Source organism: Tursiops truncatus, chromosome 15, assembly GCF_011762595.2.
Source record: "Tursiops truncatus isolate mTurTru1 chromosome 15, mTurTru1.mat.Y, whole genome shotgun sequence".
NCBI classification, from domain to species: domain Eukaryota; kingdom Metazoa; phylum Chordata; class Mammalia; order Artiodactyla; family Delphinidae; genus Tursiops; species Tursiops truncatus.
This window is the reverse complement of record NC_047048.1, coordinates 29310039-29331105: the sequence shown is the minus strand read 5'-3', so window position 1 is coordinate 29331105 and position 21067 is coordinate 29310039. Positions and strand designations below refer to the sequence as shown.

The window sequence follows — 21067 nt, the reverse complement described above, 5'->3', positions numbered from 1 at the left end:
CAGTGTGACTGGGAGAAAAAGAGCCTGTGCTCAGAAGAATTCAGCGGAGCCTGCTGGCTGTGAGACCCTGGGCAAGGCTCTCTGAGCCTCAGTGAAAGGAGTATAACTTGTATCCTGCCTCCCAGTGTACAGCAGAGTGGTTAAAAGCCCAGGCCCTATACCAGACTTTGTTGGAGTCCCAGCTCTGCCACTTACTGGCCCTAAGACCCTGGGCAAGTCATTCTCTGTGACCCAGTCTTCTGACCTGCAAAACAGAAATCACGATACTCCCTGTCTCATAAGGGAGCTCCTCTGACCACCAGGCTTTGCTCAGGCTGTTTGCTCAGTTTGAAACGCTACTTGCCTCCACCCTACCCTGCCCCAATCTGGGTGTCTCCTACTCAGGAGTTCTTTCCTGACCCCTATCACTCTGATCCTCTTCTGTCGTAGCACTTATCACATCGCAATTACGTGCTTCAGTATCTGTTGTCCCAACCGAGTTGGGCTCCAGGAACTAGATCAGTTTGGTATCGCTAGCACCATATGTTATGGATGAGAGTTCAGGCTCTGGGGCCAGACAGCCGAAGTTCATCAGTCTGGCTCCCTCGCTATTATCTGTGTGACCTTAGGAAAGTCGTTTAATCATTGTGAAAGGCAGTTTTCTCATCCAAAAATAGAGATCGTAGGACCTAGAGGACAGGATTGATGAAGAGCATAAATTAGGTAATTCACATAAAAGCACCAGGTAATAGCTGGCGAATCGTAAGCATTCCACAAGTGCCAGCTATAATCGGTGGCAGGGATAGGCAACTGATACATTATTTTTAATGAGTTTCTATATCCTTAGTGCCTGAGGCTGGGGAAAGTTTGTTCACTCATTAAAATTTGTCCCAAACCTGTAAGCAATGATACTCCAGTAGCAATGAGCAAATAGCATCCACATCTTGGATGGTTTCTAAAGACAGTTCTCCAGGAAAAGCAACCAGGGGTCCTTGGAGAAATAGCTGTAGCAAAGAAAATAGGAGAGCCTGGAACATTCTATTGTCAGAAAGCAAGAAAGTGCTCAAAGGGGTTTGATTAATGTCCAAGACACAGAAGCCTGATGAGGCTTCACTGGCCACATTTTTGGGGAAAATTGACCATAAAGAATAATGATAATTTATTCTTAAATACAGAATTTTTAAAAAACCCACGAGTCCGTAGTGATTCTCAAGAAAAGGGCGGGAGGGAAACTTACTGAGGAATGCCAATTAATTGAGATAAGGATAAGGACTGGGAAAAAGCACAATTTTGCAAACACCTATGCAACTGATCCAGGCAAGGATGTTAAAACCACTGAGTGAAGGCTGATCGAGAACAGGATATTCATATGATCTCAATGTGTCTCCCCAGAGAGTCTGTATTAATTACAAATGGAAAATGGTGCCATTCCCTGGAGAAACAGGACACACACCATCTTTATCAAGTGATCAAGCCCTCACGTCACCAATAATGGAACCAACTGGCATTACGTGCTTCCTGCTGTGACACAACTGTAAGTGCATTCTGCTAAAAACGTTAACCTGGGGGCTTCCCTGGTGACGCAGTGGTTAAGAATCTGCCTTCCACTGCAGGGGACACGGGTTCGAGCCCTGGTCCGGGAAGATCTTCCCGGACCAGGGCTTAGGCACGGAGCAACTAAGCCCATGTGCCACAACTACTGAAGCCCGCGCACCTAGAGCCCAGGCTCTGCAACAAGAGAAGCCACTGCAATGAGAAGCCCGCGCACCGCAACGAAGCGTAGCCCCTGCTCACCGCAACTAGAGAAAGCCTGTGCACAGCAACGAAGACCCAAAATAAAATTAATTAATTTTTTAAAAATCCTTGAATCTAATCAAGGGGGGTTGGGGGAGCAGGGGGCTCTTCCTTAATCTGAATACAAAGTGAATATTAGCTAACAGTTTTGCATTAATGTTAAATCTCGGATATGAAAATGGTATTGACGTCATGTAGGACAAAGTCTTTGATCCTAGGAGATACATGCCGAAGTATTTATGATAGATATCTGCAACTCAATTTTAAATGTAACAGAAAGAGAACAGTCCCAAACTCCCATCACAAGGCTCGCGCGTGCGCACAGCCCTCTTTCGAGACACAATTTCGCGCAGCTGGAGGGTCAGATTGGGCGCAACGAGGCGGAAATACGTAACGGCGGTTTCCGGTGACCGCGTACGCGTCCAAGGCAGCGGGATGGAGGAGGTGCCTCATGGTGAGCGCGCGGAGGGGGCGTGGGGGGCGGGCCTGAAAGGACAGGAGCCACTCTAACTGTGATCTTGTCTTCGCGCAGACTGTCCCGGGGTCGGCAGCGCCCAAGCAGGTCGAGGGGCCTCATGTCAGGGGTGCCCCAACCAGGGGCTCTGCGCTTCTGGAGCTGGTGCCGCTCCGGACCCGGGTGAGGAAGGGGCAAGGCTCCAACGGGAAGTGAGAAGCGCTGTCCTGGAAGAGGCGGGACGTGGGCGGGGTGTGGATGGTGTTGGGATAGGGGCCTTAAGGATAAGGGGCAGGGGCCCAGAGGAGGCGGGTCGTGGAGTCGTCTTCAGGATAAGGGGCGGGGCTTGAGGGATGAGTGACAGGAGCGGGGCCCAGAGGGTCAGGGTTTTTAAAACGCTAGGAGAGGAGAAAATTGGCGGGGTGGGGGCGGAGCCTGAACCCGTGACTGGCGTGGAATCAAAAGGGGCTTCAGGAGGGGCGGGGCATGGGAGAAAGTCGTAAGAGGTGAGGGGTGGGACCAGCGGTTTGAGTGACAGTAACTGGAAGTGGTTGGGAGGAGGCCGGCACCAGAGGGAATAGGGTATAAAGTTTGAAGTCAGGGAACTTAGGCTTAAATCCTAGCTCCGCCAGCTGTTTTCTTTGGACAAAATTTCCTTCCTTTTGAGGAGCGATTCTCCCATTAATTCAACAGAAGTATCTATTGATCACTTGCAGGCACAGTGCTCTGTGCTGGGGATACGGCTATGAATGAGACAGATGAGGTGATTAAAAAGCCTTAACCTCTCTGAGCCTCCGTTTCCTCATCAAAAATGGGGGGAAAATAGTTACAGTGTTGTTTTAGGGATTTGAACTAGGATGAAATATTGAAAGCATAGTAAATGTGTAATAGTGATAGTTATCAGTGACAGGTAACTAAGTGCCTGCAATGTGTCAAGTTTCTCACTCTTGGCACTACTGACCCTCAGGGTTGGATAATTCTTTGTGGTGGGGATGTCTGCCCTGTTTCTCTGCCCAGAACATTTAGCAGCATCCCTGGCCTCTACCCACTACCTGCCAGCAACACTCCTTCCTGTGACAACCAAAAATATCCCGAGACATTGCCAGATGTGCCCTGGTGGGGTTTGCCCGCAGGTTGGGAATCATTGCTGCATTGAAAGTTCTGTTCTGGAACTGGGAATATAGTGTGAACACTTCAGAGCCCCCCACTTCATGGACTTCATATTCTAGTAGGGGAGACAAACAAGTAAACCGATAAATAAGGAAATGTCAGATGTACTCGTAGCCTTGGGTTTTGTTTTGTTTGGTTTTGGTTTGGGGTTTTTTGGTAGCACTTATTACTACCATTGATGAGGTGCAGTTTCACTCATGATCCCTTGAAATAGCCCAAGGATTTAGCTTCTTCCAGCCCATGGGAAGAGTGACATTCAGAGAGACAAATATCATATGATATCGCTTATATGTAGAATCTAAAAAAATGGGACAAATGAACTTATTTACAAAACAGAAATAGAGTCACAAATGAGAAATAGAGAAAACAAACTTATGGTTACCATGGGGGAAAGGAAGGAGAGGGATAAATTGGGAGATTGGGATTGACATATACACACTACTATATATAAAATAGATAACTAATAAGGACCCACTGTATAGCACAGGGAACTCTACTCAATACTCTGTAATGGCCTATGTGGGAAAAGAATCTAAAAAAGAGTGGATATATGTATAACTGATTCACTTGGCTGTACACCTGAAACTAACACAACATTGTAAATCAACTATACTCCAATAAAAATTTTTTAAAAATAAAAAAAGATTGAGTCAGGAGCTTGGTCATCTGAATTGCTTTCTTTGCAGCCATAGAGGAAATCAAAGAAAAAATGAAGACCGTGAAACACAAGATCTTGGTGTTGTCTGGGAAAGGCGGCGTTGGGAAAAGCACATTCAGTGCCCACCTGGCCCACGGCCTAGCGGAAGATGAAAACACACAGGTGGGACCTTAAGGAAAAACTGGGAGAGGCTCGTGTCTTAGGGCTCATGATGGCTCGTAGGGAGCTGACTCGTTAGTGTCAGTTTATCTGGCCTCTTTGGAATCTAGATCCCTGCAGAGAGAACGAGGAAGTGCAAGGCAGTCGAGCAATGAAATGACTATTTCATTGGATTCTCTAGCCATGAACATGGCTGGCAGGTGTACATTTCTCTTGGCTTGCTGATTATTTATTATGTTAAGTTCAGGCTTCTTTCTCTTAATGAACCCCTTCTGCCTTTTTCTAGGTCAGGGGTCTACCAACGATAGCCTGTGGTCAAATCCAGCCCATCTCCTGTCTTTTTATGGCCTGTGAGCTATGAATGTTTTTTACATTTATAAATGGTTGCTTTTACAGTGTTACGTTAGTACATCTTAATCCTTGATTTTGCCCACAAAGCCTATAATACTTTCCGTTTGGCCCTTGAAGAAAACGCTTGCCAACCCCTGCACTAGGCCATTCACTTACACCCACGTACACAGAGGAGCTTGAAAACTCAAATTCCCCAGTACTGCTCTCAGGATTTCAGCTTTAATAAAAGGTGTGGTAGGGTGAGGAAGAAAAAAATTACTTTTACCAAAAAGATCAAATGGAAATTTGCAGTACCTGTGATTTAAAAAATACAGGTTATTCATTGGGACTCATGATGGTTTTGCACTGATCTTAGGAAATGATCCCAATATTCACTTTGATTACAATTTTATACCTGATGAAACCATGAATGCTGCGGGGTCTTTTTGTTTTTTTAACACAGAACACGTTCCACCATTTGGTTTTGCCAAAATGAAATTATGTTCAAAATTCTAATTGAAAAAAATATATATACGTACCAGAACTGCTAGAAAAGCTTCGGTGTCTCTTAGACGCCACTGCTCAACACGTTGAGCCCTGAAATACGAGCCGTGGTGAGGACTTGTATGTTGGTGCCGTGTGTGCACTGGGTGAGAGAGCCCACCACACTCTGTGTGGATCACCAACCAACTCTGCTGTTTTCCCGTCAGAGTGCTGTTTGGGGCCTGCAGAGGAGTTCCTTGTAACATGGAAACAATTTTATTGTGTTCATGTTGAAACATTGAACAAACATTGAAACAGCCATTCCAGTTCTTTCCTTGGTCTTGGTGCGTGCCTTCTTTCCATACACTGATATATTTTTGAAAATTAGTTTTGTCTTTGTGCATTTTGAATGTTGAAATTTATTTTTATATAAATAAGGGCTAACTAACTTTCAGTTCACATTTATTTTATAACTGGCAAATGACCTTTCACTTTTGTTTGGCTTTTTTTTTTAAGATAGTGCTAGTGGGGAGTGCAAAACTGCCACATATTGCCAGTTATTTTTTTTAAACTCTAATAACTGGATAAACTGCATACTTTCTACTTGTGTGAGATAAACCATTCTATTCCAGTATGAAATAGCGCCTTAAATTCTTAATAAAATAAAGGCTTTATTTCCTCCACAAAAAACCCGGTAAAGGTAGCTACCTTGGGCAGGGGGATCAAGCCCACCATTCCGACCTGCCCTCAATATGCTTGAGCGTGTGCGTGTGTGCACGCACACACACGCGCGTGCACACACACACACACACACACACACACACACACACACATAAACAGTGGCCTCTCAGATACCTCACCGAAGGCTCCAGGAATATATTTTTTTAAATCGTTGGGTTACGAAAGTAGAGTTTACTTCAGGGGTCAGCAGACTTTTTGTATAAAGAGCCAGACGGTAAATATTTTAGGCTTCGTAGGCTATACAGTTTCTGTAGCAACTATTCAGTTCTTCCCTTGAACATGAAAGCAGCCATGGACAACCTGTGAACAAATGAGTGTGGCTGTGTTCTAATAAAACTTTGAATTTCATATAATTTGAATTTCATAATTTTCACCCTGTCGTGAAATAAATGTATTCTTTTGATTTTTTTCCCCCCAACTCTAGAAACGTAATAGCCATTCTTAGCTATGGGCTGTACAGAAACAGGTGGCATTCTGGGTTTGGGCCCTGGGTTGTAGTTCGCCGGCCCCTGGTTTGGTTTGTAGCTCCAGAAGCACTAGTGCTGGCTGGGGAAGAACTTCTTTGGGGGAGGATTGAAACGTTGGGGAGGCCGTGGCCTTGGGACAGTGCAGAGGCTGGGCTAGGGGACCTGTAAAGCTTGGTGTTTCTCTCACTAGGACTCTGAATCCTGCTTATAACTCATTTCTCTTCGGATCATTTTATGACATGTGGAGCTGCTTTTGTTGGCCTACATGACTGACATGGGCTTCTCTGGAATCTGGTATCTGTTACCCAAGATGTGCTCTAGGCATCTGGGGAAAGGGAGAAGTGACTGGCAGGGGACAGCTGGGCAGGCTCGTGGGAGAAGGCGGTCTTGGACTCTGATGGCGGCCGATGGGATGTGGCAGGAGGAGGTGGAGGCAGAGGCGCAGAGCTGGGACTGCCGGGGCAGACAGGCTGGGCAGGCAGGGCTGCTGCTGCTGCAGCAGAGGGGCCGAGGGTGAGGCTCAGCCTGAGCCAGACCTGGGAGGCTTTAACGCCCTGGGAAGATGTTCCAGCGGGAAAGAGGCATGGTTTGAGGGTTGCTATAGCAGCAGCTGAGTGTGTGATCGAGTGTCGTCAGAGGGTGACGGTAAACCAGCAGGTGGTGTTGCTCTTGTCTCCATGAGAGGCCACGAGGACACAACCAGGGCAGTGCTAGAACCAACGGCAGGAACAAATGGAGCAGCAGGGCCTCCAACTCTTGGAGAAGAAGGAGGGTCAGAAGTCTAGCTGAGCGTTTGGGGCAGCAGTTGGGTGCAGACTAGCGTGGTGGCCAAGGACACAGGCTCTGGAGTCGGTCTGCCCACGATCACATCCCAGTGCCGCCGATACCACTGCTGTGACCTTGGGCAGGTTATCAGACTGTCTCTGCGTCAGTTTTCTCATCTGTAAAATGGGACTCAGGACCGAGTGAGATGATACTCGTAACAGTAAAATGCTTAACACGATGCCTGATGCATAGGAAGTGCTCAGTAAATGTCCCTGATAGAATATGGAGGGGTGAAGACTATTTCTGCTTTGGTGATAATGAGTTTGTAGCCCACCCAGAGTCCAGTGCCAATCAGGTTCACATATACTTGCCCATCTGTTTTTCTGTTAGTCAACAATCTTTTGCCGTCTGAGGGTCAAGTTTGTATTGGCCAGTTGGCCAGCCAAGAAATCTGTTTTCTGCGATGATCCATGTTACCCAGAATAATCTTTGCTTTCAGAAGCTGTCAGGCATTTTCTTAAACAGCTGCCTGGAGATGTACTTTAACCAGGCCAGCTACAAGGAACCACTTGTGAATAGACAGCTGTTTACATAGAATCACGCTTCCGTGTTGTTACGTTCTGAAGTCCCACTGCGCACACGTTGAAACTTTGCAGTAAACTGAAGGGAAGCTCACCAGCTGTGTGGAAACATGGCTAGATGAGCTGGATTTTTTTCTTGCAGTGGTGCTTAAAAAAAAAAAGTCAGCACTTAAGAAAGTCTGTCTCCCCTCAGGCAGACCTACTGGTGACAGAAAACATCACTGTCTCCAAAGGGTGCCCGGCGTGGGCACAGAGTGCACACCGAGTGTCTTGTTGACTAAAGTCAAGCAGCTCACACCCCTCCCTGCCCTAAATTCAGCAGGGTGGTGAGGACTGCCCTGTCCTTTTCTGCCTGCCGCCCAGTGGCAGCTCATTACTGACTGCAAGCAAGGCTGTTCCATGATAGCACTTGGTCAGGCAGGTGTCTGATGGTTTGCAGAGGGCCTTGAATCGCAGGGTAGCCCCTGACTGATCACAGGTGGGCCGGGGAATGTGCAGGTTGGAGCGAAGGGAGGAGGAGGAGCCTCTATGGCGCAGACCTGAGCTGTGAGACATCCAAGAATCACGTGCCTCCTTCCCACCGCAGGAGTCAGCAGCTCCCGTCAGTTCCCAGCTTATCATCCTGCCCTGTGAGCTGAAAGGCAAGCTGTGTCATTAAAAGGTCCAGGCTATAGTGTCTGAGGCCCTCTCGGGGGCTTGTAGACTCGAGGGCTGGAAGGAGCCTAATGATCTCCCGAAACACTAGTTTCGCAGATCAGAAGCTCAGACAGATCGGGGAGGAGAAGCAGCTTGTGCGAGGTGACACGGCCTCAGAGTGCCAGCAGTTAGTGCTGAGCCCGCTTCCGGAAGTATGGGGCGCTAGGTAGGGAACGCTGTGGATCCTGACAGCCCTGCAGCACCCACTCCACCACTTTCTAGCTGGGAGAGGTGTGGCAAAGCCTCCTCTTCCCATCAGTCTTCTAGCACCTTCCACAGACCCTGTGAGGATTATTGCAGGCATGTTTCTTCCAGCTGGGGTTCTCTGGTGTAACTGGGGCAGAAAGGGAATTAATTGGATGGATATGGGGGTAGCGGCAGGATCAGCAGAATGTCTGAAGGGGACAGGACACGGCCACTGGAGAGCTGGATAGCAGGAATGTACCACAGCCTTTTCGGATTCCACCGCAGAGTGAGTGCATGTGATCTCTTTCTTGTATCACTTCACTCAAGATACCCACTTGGTTGTGGGGAAGAGGGGGTGTAATTCCTCCAAAGGAAACTGATTAAACTGTTCCCAAAAGAGAGCGAGATTTTCTAGACCAAGTGGCTAGAAACTCGAGATTATTGACGAAAGTCTCCGTTAGGGTCGTAGCGATGGTATAATTTCCCAAGTTGTGAGGCTCTGATGTAAAATGTCTGGATCATTAAGCACACATCAGCCTGAAGCATCAGGAAGGCCACGGAAGTCAGGTCTTCAGGATGAGGTCTTCACCCTGATGGGTCTTCAGGGTGAGCGTTGTTCTGGTGCATTCTTCTTGAGGTCCAGCAGAGGGCGCTTGAGGCAAACGACTATCCAGTGTACGAAGGAACCACTTTCCTGACCTGGTGTGAAGTCATGTGAGGATCATAGGAGGTTGTCCAGAGGATTGAAGAGGAAAGCAAGAAACTAATTTGGGGCAAGTTAAAAAGTTACCCAGAGGTGCTCTCCTTTGGATCTAGGATGTGAGAGCTTTCAAGATGAGCACGGCCCTGCTCCTTAGAAGGTTTCTGAAGGCTGTCTCAGACCTCACGAATCAGATGGGGAAAGCAGGGCGTTTGGGGTAGAAGGAGTCATCGAAGGCTGCACGTATCACTAGCAAAGAACTTCTGTAGATTTCCTTATTTTCACTTTCTTTTTTAGAAGTTGAGCCTAAGCCATCATTAACCTTCAGCATCACAGGAAAACAGGGCTTGGTCAGAGCTCAGCTAGAGGGTCCACTCAGGCCCTCCTTGCCAGGCCCCCGGGGTAGTGGGAAGAGCCCTGGCGTCGGAGTCCAGAGACCTCAGTTCATGTCCCAGCTCTGCTTCTTGCTCGTTGAACAAGTCTCTGGGCCTCTCTGAACCTCAGTTTCCTCTTCTATAAAGCAGAGATAATGATCCCGAACACACAGGTGTGTGTGCAAACACACACACACACACACACACCCCAATACATGGTAAGGGCTACGTAAACAGTGGCTGGGCCTGAATTGTCAAGCGACCTGATACCCTGGACTATAAGCTCAGCCTGAAAATAGGCCATACTGAGGGTGGCTGGGGTGCAGCAGGGCCATGGGCAGAGCGCCGGGGGTGTGGGTGTACTTTGCAGGTTCTTGTTAGGAGTTTCGTCTGTGTCTCTGTGGCCCGGAAGATAAGTGTTGTAACTCTCCCTCATGAGATTCCGCTCGGTCCAAGTTCAGCCCAGTTTTTCTTCACCTTCTCCCCTCCCTCCTTTTCCTGGAGCCCCGTCCCCTCCCGGTTGTGCACATCTGGAGGACTGTACATCTGCTTATATCACGTCTCCTCTTTTCCCCAGGTGGCTCTTCTAGACATTGATATATGCGGCCCGTCAATTCCCAAGATCATGGGATTGGAAGGAGAACAGGTAATAGTGACAAGACAAAATGCAGGGAAGCATTTTCTTACGGTAAACTGTAGCGCCAAGCCGCTAACCCTAAGCCAGGGGGTCAGCGGAGCCCGTGCCTTTTTACCGGGACGTGACGAGATCAGGTAAAGGTTCACTAGACCGCCTGTCTCCTTTTAACAACAGCCGTGAGTTTGGGGGCGGTGTGGATTATATTTAAGTTCATTCAAACCTTCTGAGAATTGTTAGTTTCAATGCCTTCTTAGAGGGGAAGGGAAACAATACGTCAAATGCAGAAGTCAGACACAGAAACTTAGCCCTGGCTGGGAAAGCTAGACCAGGGCTGACTAGGGTTCTGTACTCTGGAAGCAAGGAAATCTCTCTGCTCCTGTGGTCACCAGAGGGGAAGTGAGACTGCGAGGCAGGCAAAGAATGCGGGCGGGGGTGGAGCAGCACGTGCTGTTCCCTCCCTTCTAGGTGGCGCAGAGCCATCCAAGAAAGGTTCCCCTGGGGGGTGCACTGAAGCCGGGCTGGAGGACTAGGCTTTTCCTGGGGTGTTGGGATCCGTACATTCTTTACTGAAGCGCTGGGTGCTGAGGTTCAGAGGAGAACAAGGCAGATAAAGACCCTACCCTTGTGGGAGGGGCAGGTGATAATAGGACACTAAGCAGGGTAAGGGGACAGACTCGGCAGGGCAGGGCGGCCAGGGGAGCTGCTCTTTGGGAGGGGGTGGTCAAGGGCACCCTGCTCAGAGAACCCAGAGAAGGGTGCGCTGGGATGGGGCGCGCGTGCAGGAGTGTCCTCGTGTCCTCAGCAAAGTGGCCCACGGGGACGGGGCAGAGGGACGGGGTGGCAGAGAGTAGCCAGAGCCAGTCCTCGGGGACTCTGCTCAGGGCTTGGGACTTGCTTCTGCCCTGCTGCCAAGCAGCAGGAATCGCAGTTCTGAGCACGTGGCCCCCCAGCACGGGGGTCCGTTACCGTCAGTCACGTGCATGTACTACTCACTGGGCCAGGACACAAGTAGTTATAAAAATTGAAAATTTAAAATGGTGAGATAACAGAAGTTCTACTATTTTCTCCTCCTGTGCTATTGGATCATCGTGTTTACCCCTCTTTCAAAACCAGTGACTTAGAGAATTAGTATTAATAGGAATCAATGGGTTTTTCTTTTTTAAGTGTGACTTCAAAGCCAGTGACAAAGGACCCCATGTTATCTGATTGCAATTCTGTGAAATGTCAGCAGCAGGCACACCTGTAGACACAGTAGATCCGTGGTCCCCTAGGACTGGGGGGAGTGTGGGCATCGGGGGCGACACTTAAGGGGTGCAGGGTATCTTCTAAGAGTAACGAAGGTGTTCTAGCGTTGGTGTGGCGATGGATGCACAGTTCTGTGAATATCCTGAAGCCATTTAACTGTACAGTGTAAATGGGTGAGTTGTGTGGTATGTGGATTATATCTCAAAAGACTGTTTAAAAAAGTAAGAATTCATCAGGAAAAATGGGCTTTCTGTTCTGGGTCCAGCGTTACTTGAACCGTAAATCTAAGATTGATGTGTGGTTGGAAGTTGCGTAAGTTCCTGTTTCATAGTAAAGCGTTGATACGGACTTGAACCCTGGCAGTTAGTGAACACCTACTGCGAGGAGAGGGTCTGGGTCTTGCAGTAGCCCAAGCTTCCCACTGACACCACTTCCCCAGTTGTTGTCCCCTGGGGGCAGCAGCTCAGCCCTGAAGTTCACACCACTGATGGGAGGGTTCTGTGTCTACTGTTTCACTAAAGGTCATCCCTCCACTCCTGGACTTGTACAGAGACTGCCTCGCTGCTCCACAGTTGCCTGCATCTTGTCAGCAACCCCCAACTGATTTCTGTCACACTTTTAAAATATCCCAAATTATATTTGGACTCCGGTAACATCGGTCCCCTGACCAGATATCTAAGCAGTTTCCAAATAACCCAACCTGGGAGGGAAAAGGCAAATGAATTCTATCATCCATAACCCAGCCCCTGACCCCGCTCTGTTCACTCCCTATTAAGAATTTAGTGGTAGCATTTAAGACAATGAATCGTCATTTATAAAACTGCCTTCCTACTGCGTAAACTTCGTCTGTGAGAGAAGCGTGACCAGGGCGTATAATTTCTCACAAATAAGCATGGGCTTCTGTTCCTGCAGGTTCACCAGAGTGGCTCGGGCTGGTCTCCAGTGGTGAGTGCTGACCCCCTTTTCTTCAGGATCTCTTGTCGTATGTGTACATAAAGGGTCGTAACTGTTTATCGTCAACAGATATTTATTGAGGCACTTTCCTAGGCACAGGGAATCCAGTTCCAACCTGGGCTTGGCACACTTTTTCTGTAAAGGCTCAGAGAGTAAATATTTCCAGTTTGTGGGCCATACAGTTGCCACCGTCATAGCTGGAAAGTAGTGATAAGCAAATGAATGACCGTGGCCGTTTTCCAATAAAACTTTATACAAAACCAGAAGTGGGGCCATAGTTTGCCAACCCAGGTTAAGATAGTAAAGGAGACGAGGTTTGTTTATTTCAGCTGAGTTCACTGTCGTTGCCATAAGGCCGTATGGTGACTCTTTCAATCCCCCCAATATGGTAACCTTTTTCTTTAATGATTTTTTTCGAAAAAAAGAAAAAAGATTTAAGGATTCAAAGAGTGAATATACTCACAGATCACACAGTAATTTTGTCCCCCCACTTTTTTCAGCCAGAGCTCAGACAAAAGACATAGGGAAGTGCCTTGCACTGTGGTTTTAAGTAAAATGTTTCTTGCGTCATCCTTTCTAGTTCCTGGAAGACAACTTGGGGGTGATGTCGGTGGGTTTCTTGCTCAGCAGCCCCGATGATGCCGTTATCTGGAGGGGACCAAAGAAAAATGGTTTGCCACTCTGCTTTCTGTCTCTTATCACGTCCTTCCAAGGGCAGAATTGCATCCCGTCCTGTCAGGATGGCCTCAGGCTCATCCTGCTGGGCTTCCTAGAGCATTATTTTTATGCATCTGGTTGCCTCTTCACTGGTTGAAGAGAGCCAACAGAAATACCAGTTTTATTTAATAAAATGTTATAATTTTTAAAATCTATTAGGGGTTTTTCTCTCCTGAAAATCTCCCTAACCCTGAAATTATTCCTAAGGTGGTTTGTGTTCTTATTTGTGTCAAAGAGAGAAGTATGTGAGGTGAAATCAGTAGCAGGTTGGCTAGGCATTGAGGCTGCAGGTAATGATGCGAAAGTGCCTATCTGGGCAAGGTTCCTCAGCCTCGGTGCTGTTGGCGTACTGAGTCAGATAATTCCTTGTTTGGGGAGGGTGGGCTGTCCTCCATGGCACAGGGGCTTAGCAGTACCCTGGCCTCTGTGCTCCAGAGGCGAGTAGAACTCCCACCCTAGTCATTGACAAGCAGACGTGTCCCCAGACGTTGCCAAACACCACTGATTGAGAGCACAGGTGATCCGTACGTAAAGGCCACGAGCTGTGCTTCTGTAAAGAGAGTCAGAAGGACGGGAGAGAGGAGGCATCCCCGCGGCTTCTCCTTGCAGGCATGATCAAGCAGTTCCTCCGGGACGTGGACTGGGGCGAGGTGGACTACCTCATCGTGGACACCCCCCCCGGGACGTCGGACGAGCACCTCTCGGCCGTGCAGTACCTGGCCGCAGCGCACATCGATGGGGCGGTGATCATCACCACACCGCAGGTGAGCCAGGGCCCCCCACCCTGGAGGGCCTCTTTCTCCCACAGCCCAAGACCCTGGGCTCTGCAGCATGCCCTGCCTGGGATCCGCAGAAACCTTACGTTTATCTTCGGTCCAGCCGCTGTCAGCGGACAGGGAGGCATCAGGTGGCTGGGGCGGGGGTGGGGGCCAAGGGCGCCTGGCCCGAGGATGGCGCTGGAGAGAAGACGAATTTGTTGTTAGGAATGTTTCCTACTGAATTTTTAAAGAGAGGCTGGGGCCCACCCGTAGACCAGCAGTGCTCTCAAGAGTAGGTCCCAAAGAAATGACCTATGAGGACAGTGGAGTGGGGATGTCCGCTCTGATGCGGGTGCTGACAGTGGGCAGGGCTTTCCACGTGGGGCAGGGGTACGTGGGAACTCTGTGCTTTCTGTGAACCTAAAACCGCTCTAAAGGTCAAGTCTAAAGCAACAGCAACAATCGGGTTGACACAAGGATGGCCTCTCTGATACCATATTGACTGTGAAAGGAAAGAGAGTCCCCTTGGATTCAGGAGGAGGGGAGCAGACCGAGCAGATGCCGGCCCTTCTCCAGGAAGCCTGGGGGGACGCCCCATGTTTGTGCACCTCTGTATGTAACTTCTCTAGAAAATGTGACTTCAGGCTGGGGACGCCCACTTTCTCGGAGCCCTGCACGTCCAGCAGCTGGCTTTCTTTAGGGGTCATTTTTATTTTTTTGTGAGAACTGCATTTTTAAAAATTAATTAATTAATTTTAACATCTTTATTGGAGTATAACTGCTTTACAGTGGTGTGTTAGTTTCTGTGGGGTCATTTTTGACAAAGCAGGGCTTGTAGAGGATACCAGGGAGAGAACCACAGCTGCACTGCGGTGAGACGCTTAGTAACAGCCAGTTTACTTTCTAGCTAAATGCCCCTCCGCCTGTACCCCAGCCTCAAAGGGCTTGAGGGCCAAACGTGGGCCTCAGGAGAATAGAGGACTCAAAGCCAGGACCCTTTGAAGGCCTGTGACCGTTAAAGCCACAGATGTTAAGCAGTAGCCGTATTTGACAGCACACGACCCTTGGACACGTGTCTGCAGTAAAATTAAATGGGGTACTGGGGTGGGTACTAAGCCCTGATTATCCACAGTCCTCACACTGTAAGATGCACATTGAGAGTCCAGAAGTGAATTTGAAGGGATCCAAACCTGGTAATAGTCCTTATTTTCTTCTTGTGCATAAAGTTGCTTGGGTTCATGATAACCAGGATCAGAGGTTGATGTACTTTTTCTGTGAAGGACCGGAGAGTAACTGTTTCAGGCTTTTTGGGTCACACGGTCTCTGTCACGGCCCTTTAGCTGTACCATTGTGGGGCGAAAGCGGCCCGAGATACTGTGCAGAAGAGTGGGCCAGGCTGTGTTCCAGAAGAACTTTATTTATGGAAATAGGCGGCCAGCCGAGCCCACAGGCTGCCCTGCCTGGAAGGCTGTGCCTACTCGGGATCAGCCTAGTACACTGACGGCAAAGGGGAGCATGGAGGTGTGTTAAAGGGTCGCTTTCCTGTAGATTCGTTGGACATTGGACATTGCCTGTTCAGGTTTATCCTTTGAGGTTTGTGGGAAGTAAGTAGCACCTGGAACAGGGCTCGCACGTGGTCGGCACGAAACAAATATGGAACACGGGGCACGGTCGCTAACGCTTCACGGTGGCGATGCCACGGCCCTGCAGCCATCCCTCCACCACGCGGATGTTCTCTTTTTATGCTTTGACTTTGACATAACTGGACTTCTTGAACCTGGACAGGAGGTGTCGCTCCAGGACGTCCGGAAAGAGATCAGCTTCTGCCACAAGGTGAAGCTGCCCATCATCGGGGTGGTGGAGAACATGAGCGGCTTCATCTGCCCCAAGTGCCAGGTGAGAGTACGTCCAACCAGGTCCTGTCCTCCGTGCCTGAGGAAATCGTAGGGGTGGATCTCTGGGAAACCGTCTCTATTTTCCCCATCATTTCGGGAAGTGGAATCAGTTAAAACCCTCTGTTGCTGATTTAATGAAAATTCTTTTCACATTCAAAACAGCCATTTTTTAAAGTTGCTTTAAAATGTGGTCCATCGTATGATTCTGAAACAAAATCAGGATTCCTCCCCCTTTAATTTGCCTCCCAGAAGGAGACTCAGATATTCCCGCCGACGACTGGGGGTGCGGAGGTCATGTGCCATGACCTGAAGATCCCGCTTCTCGGCAAAGTGCCTCTGGATCCGCGCATAGGTGGGTGAGTCCCCGGTGGAGGCTGCACACCCTCCAGCTGAGAGGAGCAGTGAGACGCGTGGCGGTGCGTAGCCGAGGGAGCAGGAGAACTTCGGGGCAGCGGGAGGGGCCTGCAGAGGAGAGGAGAGAAGAGACTGGTCAGGGAGACGCCTGGTGCAGGAGGGCAGGAGGAAAGGAAGTCACTAAGGGGAGGGGCCAGGCCGGGGGTGACCTGGGGAGGCGGCAAGGGGCGTGCCTTCGAGTCTTCTCTTACACAGGAATTAGGTTCAGACTCAAAGCCGGGTACAGAATTAGCCTTGAAGCCTCCCGAGGAAGGTGCCCCGCATGTCCAGTGTACAGGGAATCCCGCCGCAGCCCTCCTTGCACCCGGCTTCTCTCGGTGAGCGTGAGGGGAAGCCGCTGGCCTGCCTCCGGGGGTCACGCTCCTGAGTGTCACAGTCCTCCGGGGACCCCACCTCCACCCCACACTCACTCCAGGGCGTCGGCTCGCTGAGTGGAGTGGTGAGGACACCCACCGCCAGATATTTCCCCACAGTAGCAGGAGTTGACCTTGCTGAAGTTAGGTGTGAGCCCCACCATGAGGAAGTGGGACAGTTAGGTTACGCAGAGGTGCCTGGGCCTGAGGGAAGCCGACAGAGACCGACGGCGCTCGGGCCCCAGTTGTTAGGAAGTGAGAGCCTTGGGAGCGTCGGCGCCGTGTGCACCTAGAGGCCGAGGCCGTGGCGGCTGTGCTGCAGGAGAACGGGGAGGAGGTTAGGGCTGGACTGGGGCCTGGGCGTTGCCAGGGAGGGGGGTACACAGAGAGGGAAAGTGCCAGGATTTGAGAGGTGTCACGGACGCCCGTGCTGCCCAGTCTGAGCCACTGAGGAGACGGGGGCAGCACCGAGAAGCGGCTGGCTCCCTCCTGGCGCTGTGTGGAGGCGGGTGAGGCCTTGGCTTGGTCAGCGGGCTGGGCAGAGAGGTCAGGAGTGGAGGGGGACGTGCCCGCGACGGGGGGTGGGAGGTGCAGAGAGGAGGGGCCGAGAGCGCAGCTCGGAGGAGGCCTGCCTTGAGGAGGTGGACGGGAAGAGCCCCCGAGAAGCCCGGGGGACCTGGGGGGCAGCTCCGGAGATCGCACCTCGCTTGTTTCCACTCCCAGCAGCACTTCTGGTATGTGGTTTCCCCAAGAAACAGAGAACTCGGCTGCTTTTCCAGCCTTCCCCACTGCTGTAAACTGTCTTCGCATTGACCAGAGCTTCCCTCTGGGCCGTAGGAGCAGGTACCTCCCCTCAAAGGCCTCCAGAGGCGGGCGGCCCACATGAACTTGTGGGGGACAGTGAGTGGTGGCAGCCTGTCACCGCCATCCGCTCCAGGCTGTGCTGCCGCCTTAGTCCTTAGAGCAGCTTACAGGAGAGGTGGCCTGGTGCAGCCTCTGATCCAGTGCCGTCCAGCGGGTACATGTCTAGCGTGACAAGGTTCATGTCCCCAGACCTCACCTCTGGTTGTAGCTGCAGAGAGCTGGGCCGGCGTCGGAAAGGACAGGCGGTTAATGCCGTGACGCGCTGCGGCGAGGCGGGCAGGGCCAAGTGAGGTCTCTGTGACCCTCTGGAGCCGCTTCTGTCCGGTGAGGGAACAGCCACGTTACCAGGAACAGACAAGAGGCCGCGAAGGACGCCCTCAGCCCCTGTGGGAACGTGCAGCAGAGGAGCGGCCGGGCTCTGGCACCGTGATCCTCAGCCTCCCCAGCCCCGCACGCCTGAGGGTCACGCGGAAGCACGTCTGGGGCCGGGCGCCCTGGCCTAGATCCGCGCTGCCCCAGCGCTGGCTGCGGGCTCCGGCGGGTCCTTGCCAGGCGCTGAACCTCAGGCCGCACCTGCGAGGTGGGCACGGTGATGGAGCCAGGGGCTGCACAGATGGAAGGAGGGCCACAAGGGGAGCCTTGGACAGGGCAGTGCCCAAGGGGTGCCGCCTGCAGGCGACAGGCAGGAGGGGGAGGTTTGTGGAGACGGGGAACTGACCAGAGCGCATTTATAAGGGGACAGGCATGTCCTCTGGGGAAGGGAGGACGAGGAGTGAGAGGACGCTGGATGAAAATCAGAAGGAAGTGGCCCCACGAGCCTGTTGTGGGACCTGTGACTTCCCAGACCCAGTCCAGCGACCGTAAACTCGGAGGCTTCCCTAGCTGCTTCCGCCACAGTTCACAGTGCCCGGGCCACATGGGGGCCCACTTTGCCCCCCGTCTCGGGTGTCCCTGTCCCACCGGGCAACATGCTGGGGAGCTGAGGCGACGACTGCTCCACGGTTGGCCTGGCCAGGATCCCCCCAGGAGGCTGGGGAGTGGCTGTGGGTCGTGGAACCACTGATCCTGCTTCTCCAGCAGGGGGGGCGGGGGCAGAGGAGCTGGCAGCAGGGTCTACCCAGGACCAGACGGGAGGGGAGCACGCCGCGTGCCCAAGGTCCCGCCCCGTGCTCACCTGGATGCGAGACCACCTGTGTGTCCCGAGGCGGCACTGCAGTACACAGAGCAGATGGATGGATGCCAACCTGGAGAGACCTTCAAGATAAAATTACACATGGAGAAAGCAACGGGCAGAATATGTGTGTCATACACTCCCAAGCATTTTTTTTAAAATACATGAGTGTGTGTATGTATATATATGCATATATTTCTAGAAGGATACTTGAAACACTGGTAGCCTCCTTTGAACTCATTCTTCATGGTATAACCTTTTGTATTCCATACTCTTACTGTGTGCCTTCATTATCTTTTTACTGAAAGAATGAATTGGTCTTTTAAATGCAGGTTCCTGGGCCTGCCTAGGAGCTGCTGTATCTGATCACAGTGGGGGCCCTGGAACCTGCATTTGCTGCACATGACCCAGATGACTCGCAGGCACACACACTAAACACCATCAGCCAGGTACAGGTCAGAGCTGCGAGGAAACGCTAGCCAGGGTCCCTGCTGGATGGCGGGGGGAAGGTGAGGTCCTCGAGACCCCGACATTCTGTCTCAGCTTTGATCTTCATTACAAGTGAGGTGGGCTCGACCTTCAGTGTCATGGGCACAGAAAGAGCCCCAGGTTCACATCACCACTGTGCTTCTTCATGGATTTTCTTTCCTTTGTTTCTTTAAGGTAAGAGTTGCGACAAAGGACAGTCTTTTTTGGTTGAAGCCCCGGATTCACCAGCCACTTTAGCCTACAGAAGTATAATCCAGAGTAAGTGTTGAAGCGAGTCCTGTGAATCCCGACGGCACGGGGCCAGGAAGTGACTTAAATGAGCAGAGTGGGCTGGGTGTGAGAAGGCCCCGTTCAGGACCATACGTGGTCACTGCAGCCATAAGTGGCCACACAGCTTTGGTGGGGACACTGGGGTAGTGAGGTCTGGGATGACCCCATCAGCCCGGGAAGCCAGGAGTCTTGAAAAATCTTCTGGTACCTCAGTGTTGTGAACTAAGTCATAGTTTAAAAAACACGGTGAAGTTTATGGTATAGGAAATACACCTCAATAAAGCTATAAAAAGAAACGAAGAAGAAAAAAGCAGCACAGTGAGCCAGACCCAGCCCACGTGCAGGCCTGATTCAGTCAACGACAGGCAGCCATCAGGGGCGCTGAATCTAAGGCACAGGTGTCGTCAGTAGTTAAAGCTTTAGGCTCCCGGTTTGTGGCTGAGTCCTTTTGACCTAGTGAAATGGTGTTGAGGGTAAATCACATCATTTCCGGGATTCTTGATCTGTAGAATGGGCCAGCGTGAGGCCTCCAGTTGTGGTTATAACCACAGGTGGGCAGTGGACAGTATTGGGCTCACTTTCAGATTCAGGGCATAAGCCGAAATGGGACTATTGGGAGAATTAAGCCACCTGAGGACTCCACCCCATCTAGACGCGGCCTCGCCAGCAAAGGGCAGGGCCACCAAGAGCCGCAACTGCTTCCTTACCTGCTGTCTTGTTTTCCAGGAATCCAGGAGTTCTGTAGTCTGCGTCAGCCAAAAGGGGAGAACCTCGTCGGCTCCTGAAACAGGAGGACGTTCGGAACACAAGCAGCACGTCCCATCACACCTGACCAGCTGCGTGACAGAGCAGGGGTCACAGGCAGAGAGGGACCAGCCCCAGGCATGGTGTGAAGTCACTTTTTCAGAGACACTTTAATCATCTAACATTTGTACACTTTTCTTTAGAACATATGTAAAGGGCATTCTTTACAGATGTGCCGTTTCAAAAATAAAAACATCTCAAACCTCTGCCCCAAGGCCTGCTTCATGTAAAAAACCAGCGGCTTGTGGGTCATGGAATTTTCTTCTCTGTCGGAAGCTGTTCCACTACAGAACCTCTCACTTGAGCCTTCGCTGCCTCGGAAAATAAGCCTGAAAAAGAACCAAAGGGACAAAGGGGTGAATGTGTGGCTTCACTGCAGATATACAGTCACAGGTGCAGACAGCGTAGTGCAAACGCTGTTCCTCAGGTGGAGAAGAAATTAAAGCAGTGATAGATCCTCCTGCTGGGGCTTGTCCTGAGGTCAGTGCACACCACATGGCTGCGCACAGTCAAAACACCCTCGAATCACCCACATGAGAACAGATTTGGGGGTCAGTGTCGACACCCTGTATAGGAATGTGTGTTCACTATATCCAGCAATTTCCAGTGTCAGACGACTTACAGGGTTTTCTAACATTACATAAAAAGAGAGATGCAAACTCCAAGAAGATCCTCATTGCCATGAGACGCTCACTCTGGAAGACACACAGGAACTGAGAGCAGCTGAGGGAAGAGTAAATTCCCAGTTCCCATCTTATTCCAGGCATGGAAGTGGAAGGTGGGCAAATGCCTTGCCCTCCCCTTCTCTCGTCGCCCACCCCGCTTGCCTACATAGAGTCAAATCCACCTGTTCAAGGTGAGGAAGGTGGGACCCCTCTAAAGGGCCCACCCAGACCACAGGCCCAGCTGAACCCAGGGGAGCTGCGCTTCCACGGGAGCCCCCGGCCCTGCACCGTCCA

General features: G+C 50.9%; 1 protein-coding gene across 4 annotated transcripts; it reads left to right on the top strand.

Annotated features, from left to right (window-relative positions):
* The first annotated feature begins 2179 nt into the window (after nt 1-2179).
* Nucleotides 2180-20314, top strand: NUBP1 (NUBP iron-sulfur cluster assembly factor 1, cytosolic). 4 transcript variants are annotated; one of them, XM_073792314.1, is made up of 12 exons: nt 2180-2227; nt 2306-2410; nt 4084-4217; nt 10115-10183; nt 12332-12364; nt 12954-13044; nt 13700-13854; nt 15634-15744; nt 15996-16095; nt 16353-16474; nt 19209-19292; nt 20031-20314. In XM_073792314.1, the coding sequence occupies exons 1-11, from the start codon at nt 2209-2211 to the stop codon at nt 19269-19271; spliced, it is 1002 nt and encodes a 333-aa protein (XP_073648415.1). In that variant the 5' UTR covers nt 2180-2208; the 3' UTR covers nt 19272-19292; nt 20031-20314. The 4 variants fall into 4 exon arrangements, with proteins under 4 accessions (XP_073648415.1, XP_073648414.1, XP_019784278.2 ...); XM_073792313.1 differs by having other exon boundaries at nt 15993-16095; XM_019928719.3 differs by lacking the exon at nt 16353-16474.
* Nucleotides 20315-21067: the final 753 nt, after the last annotated feature.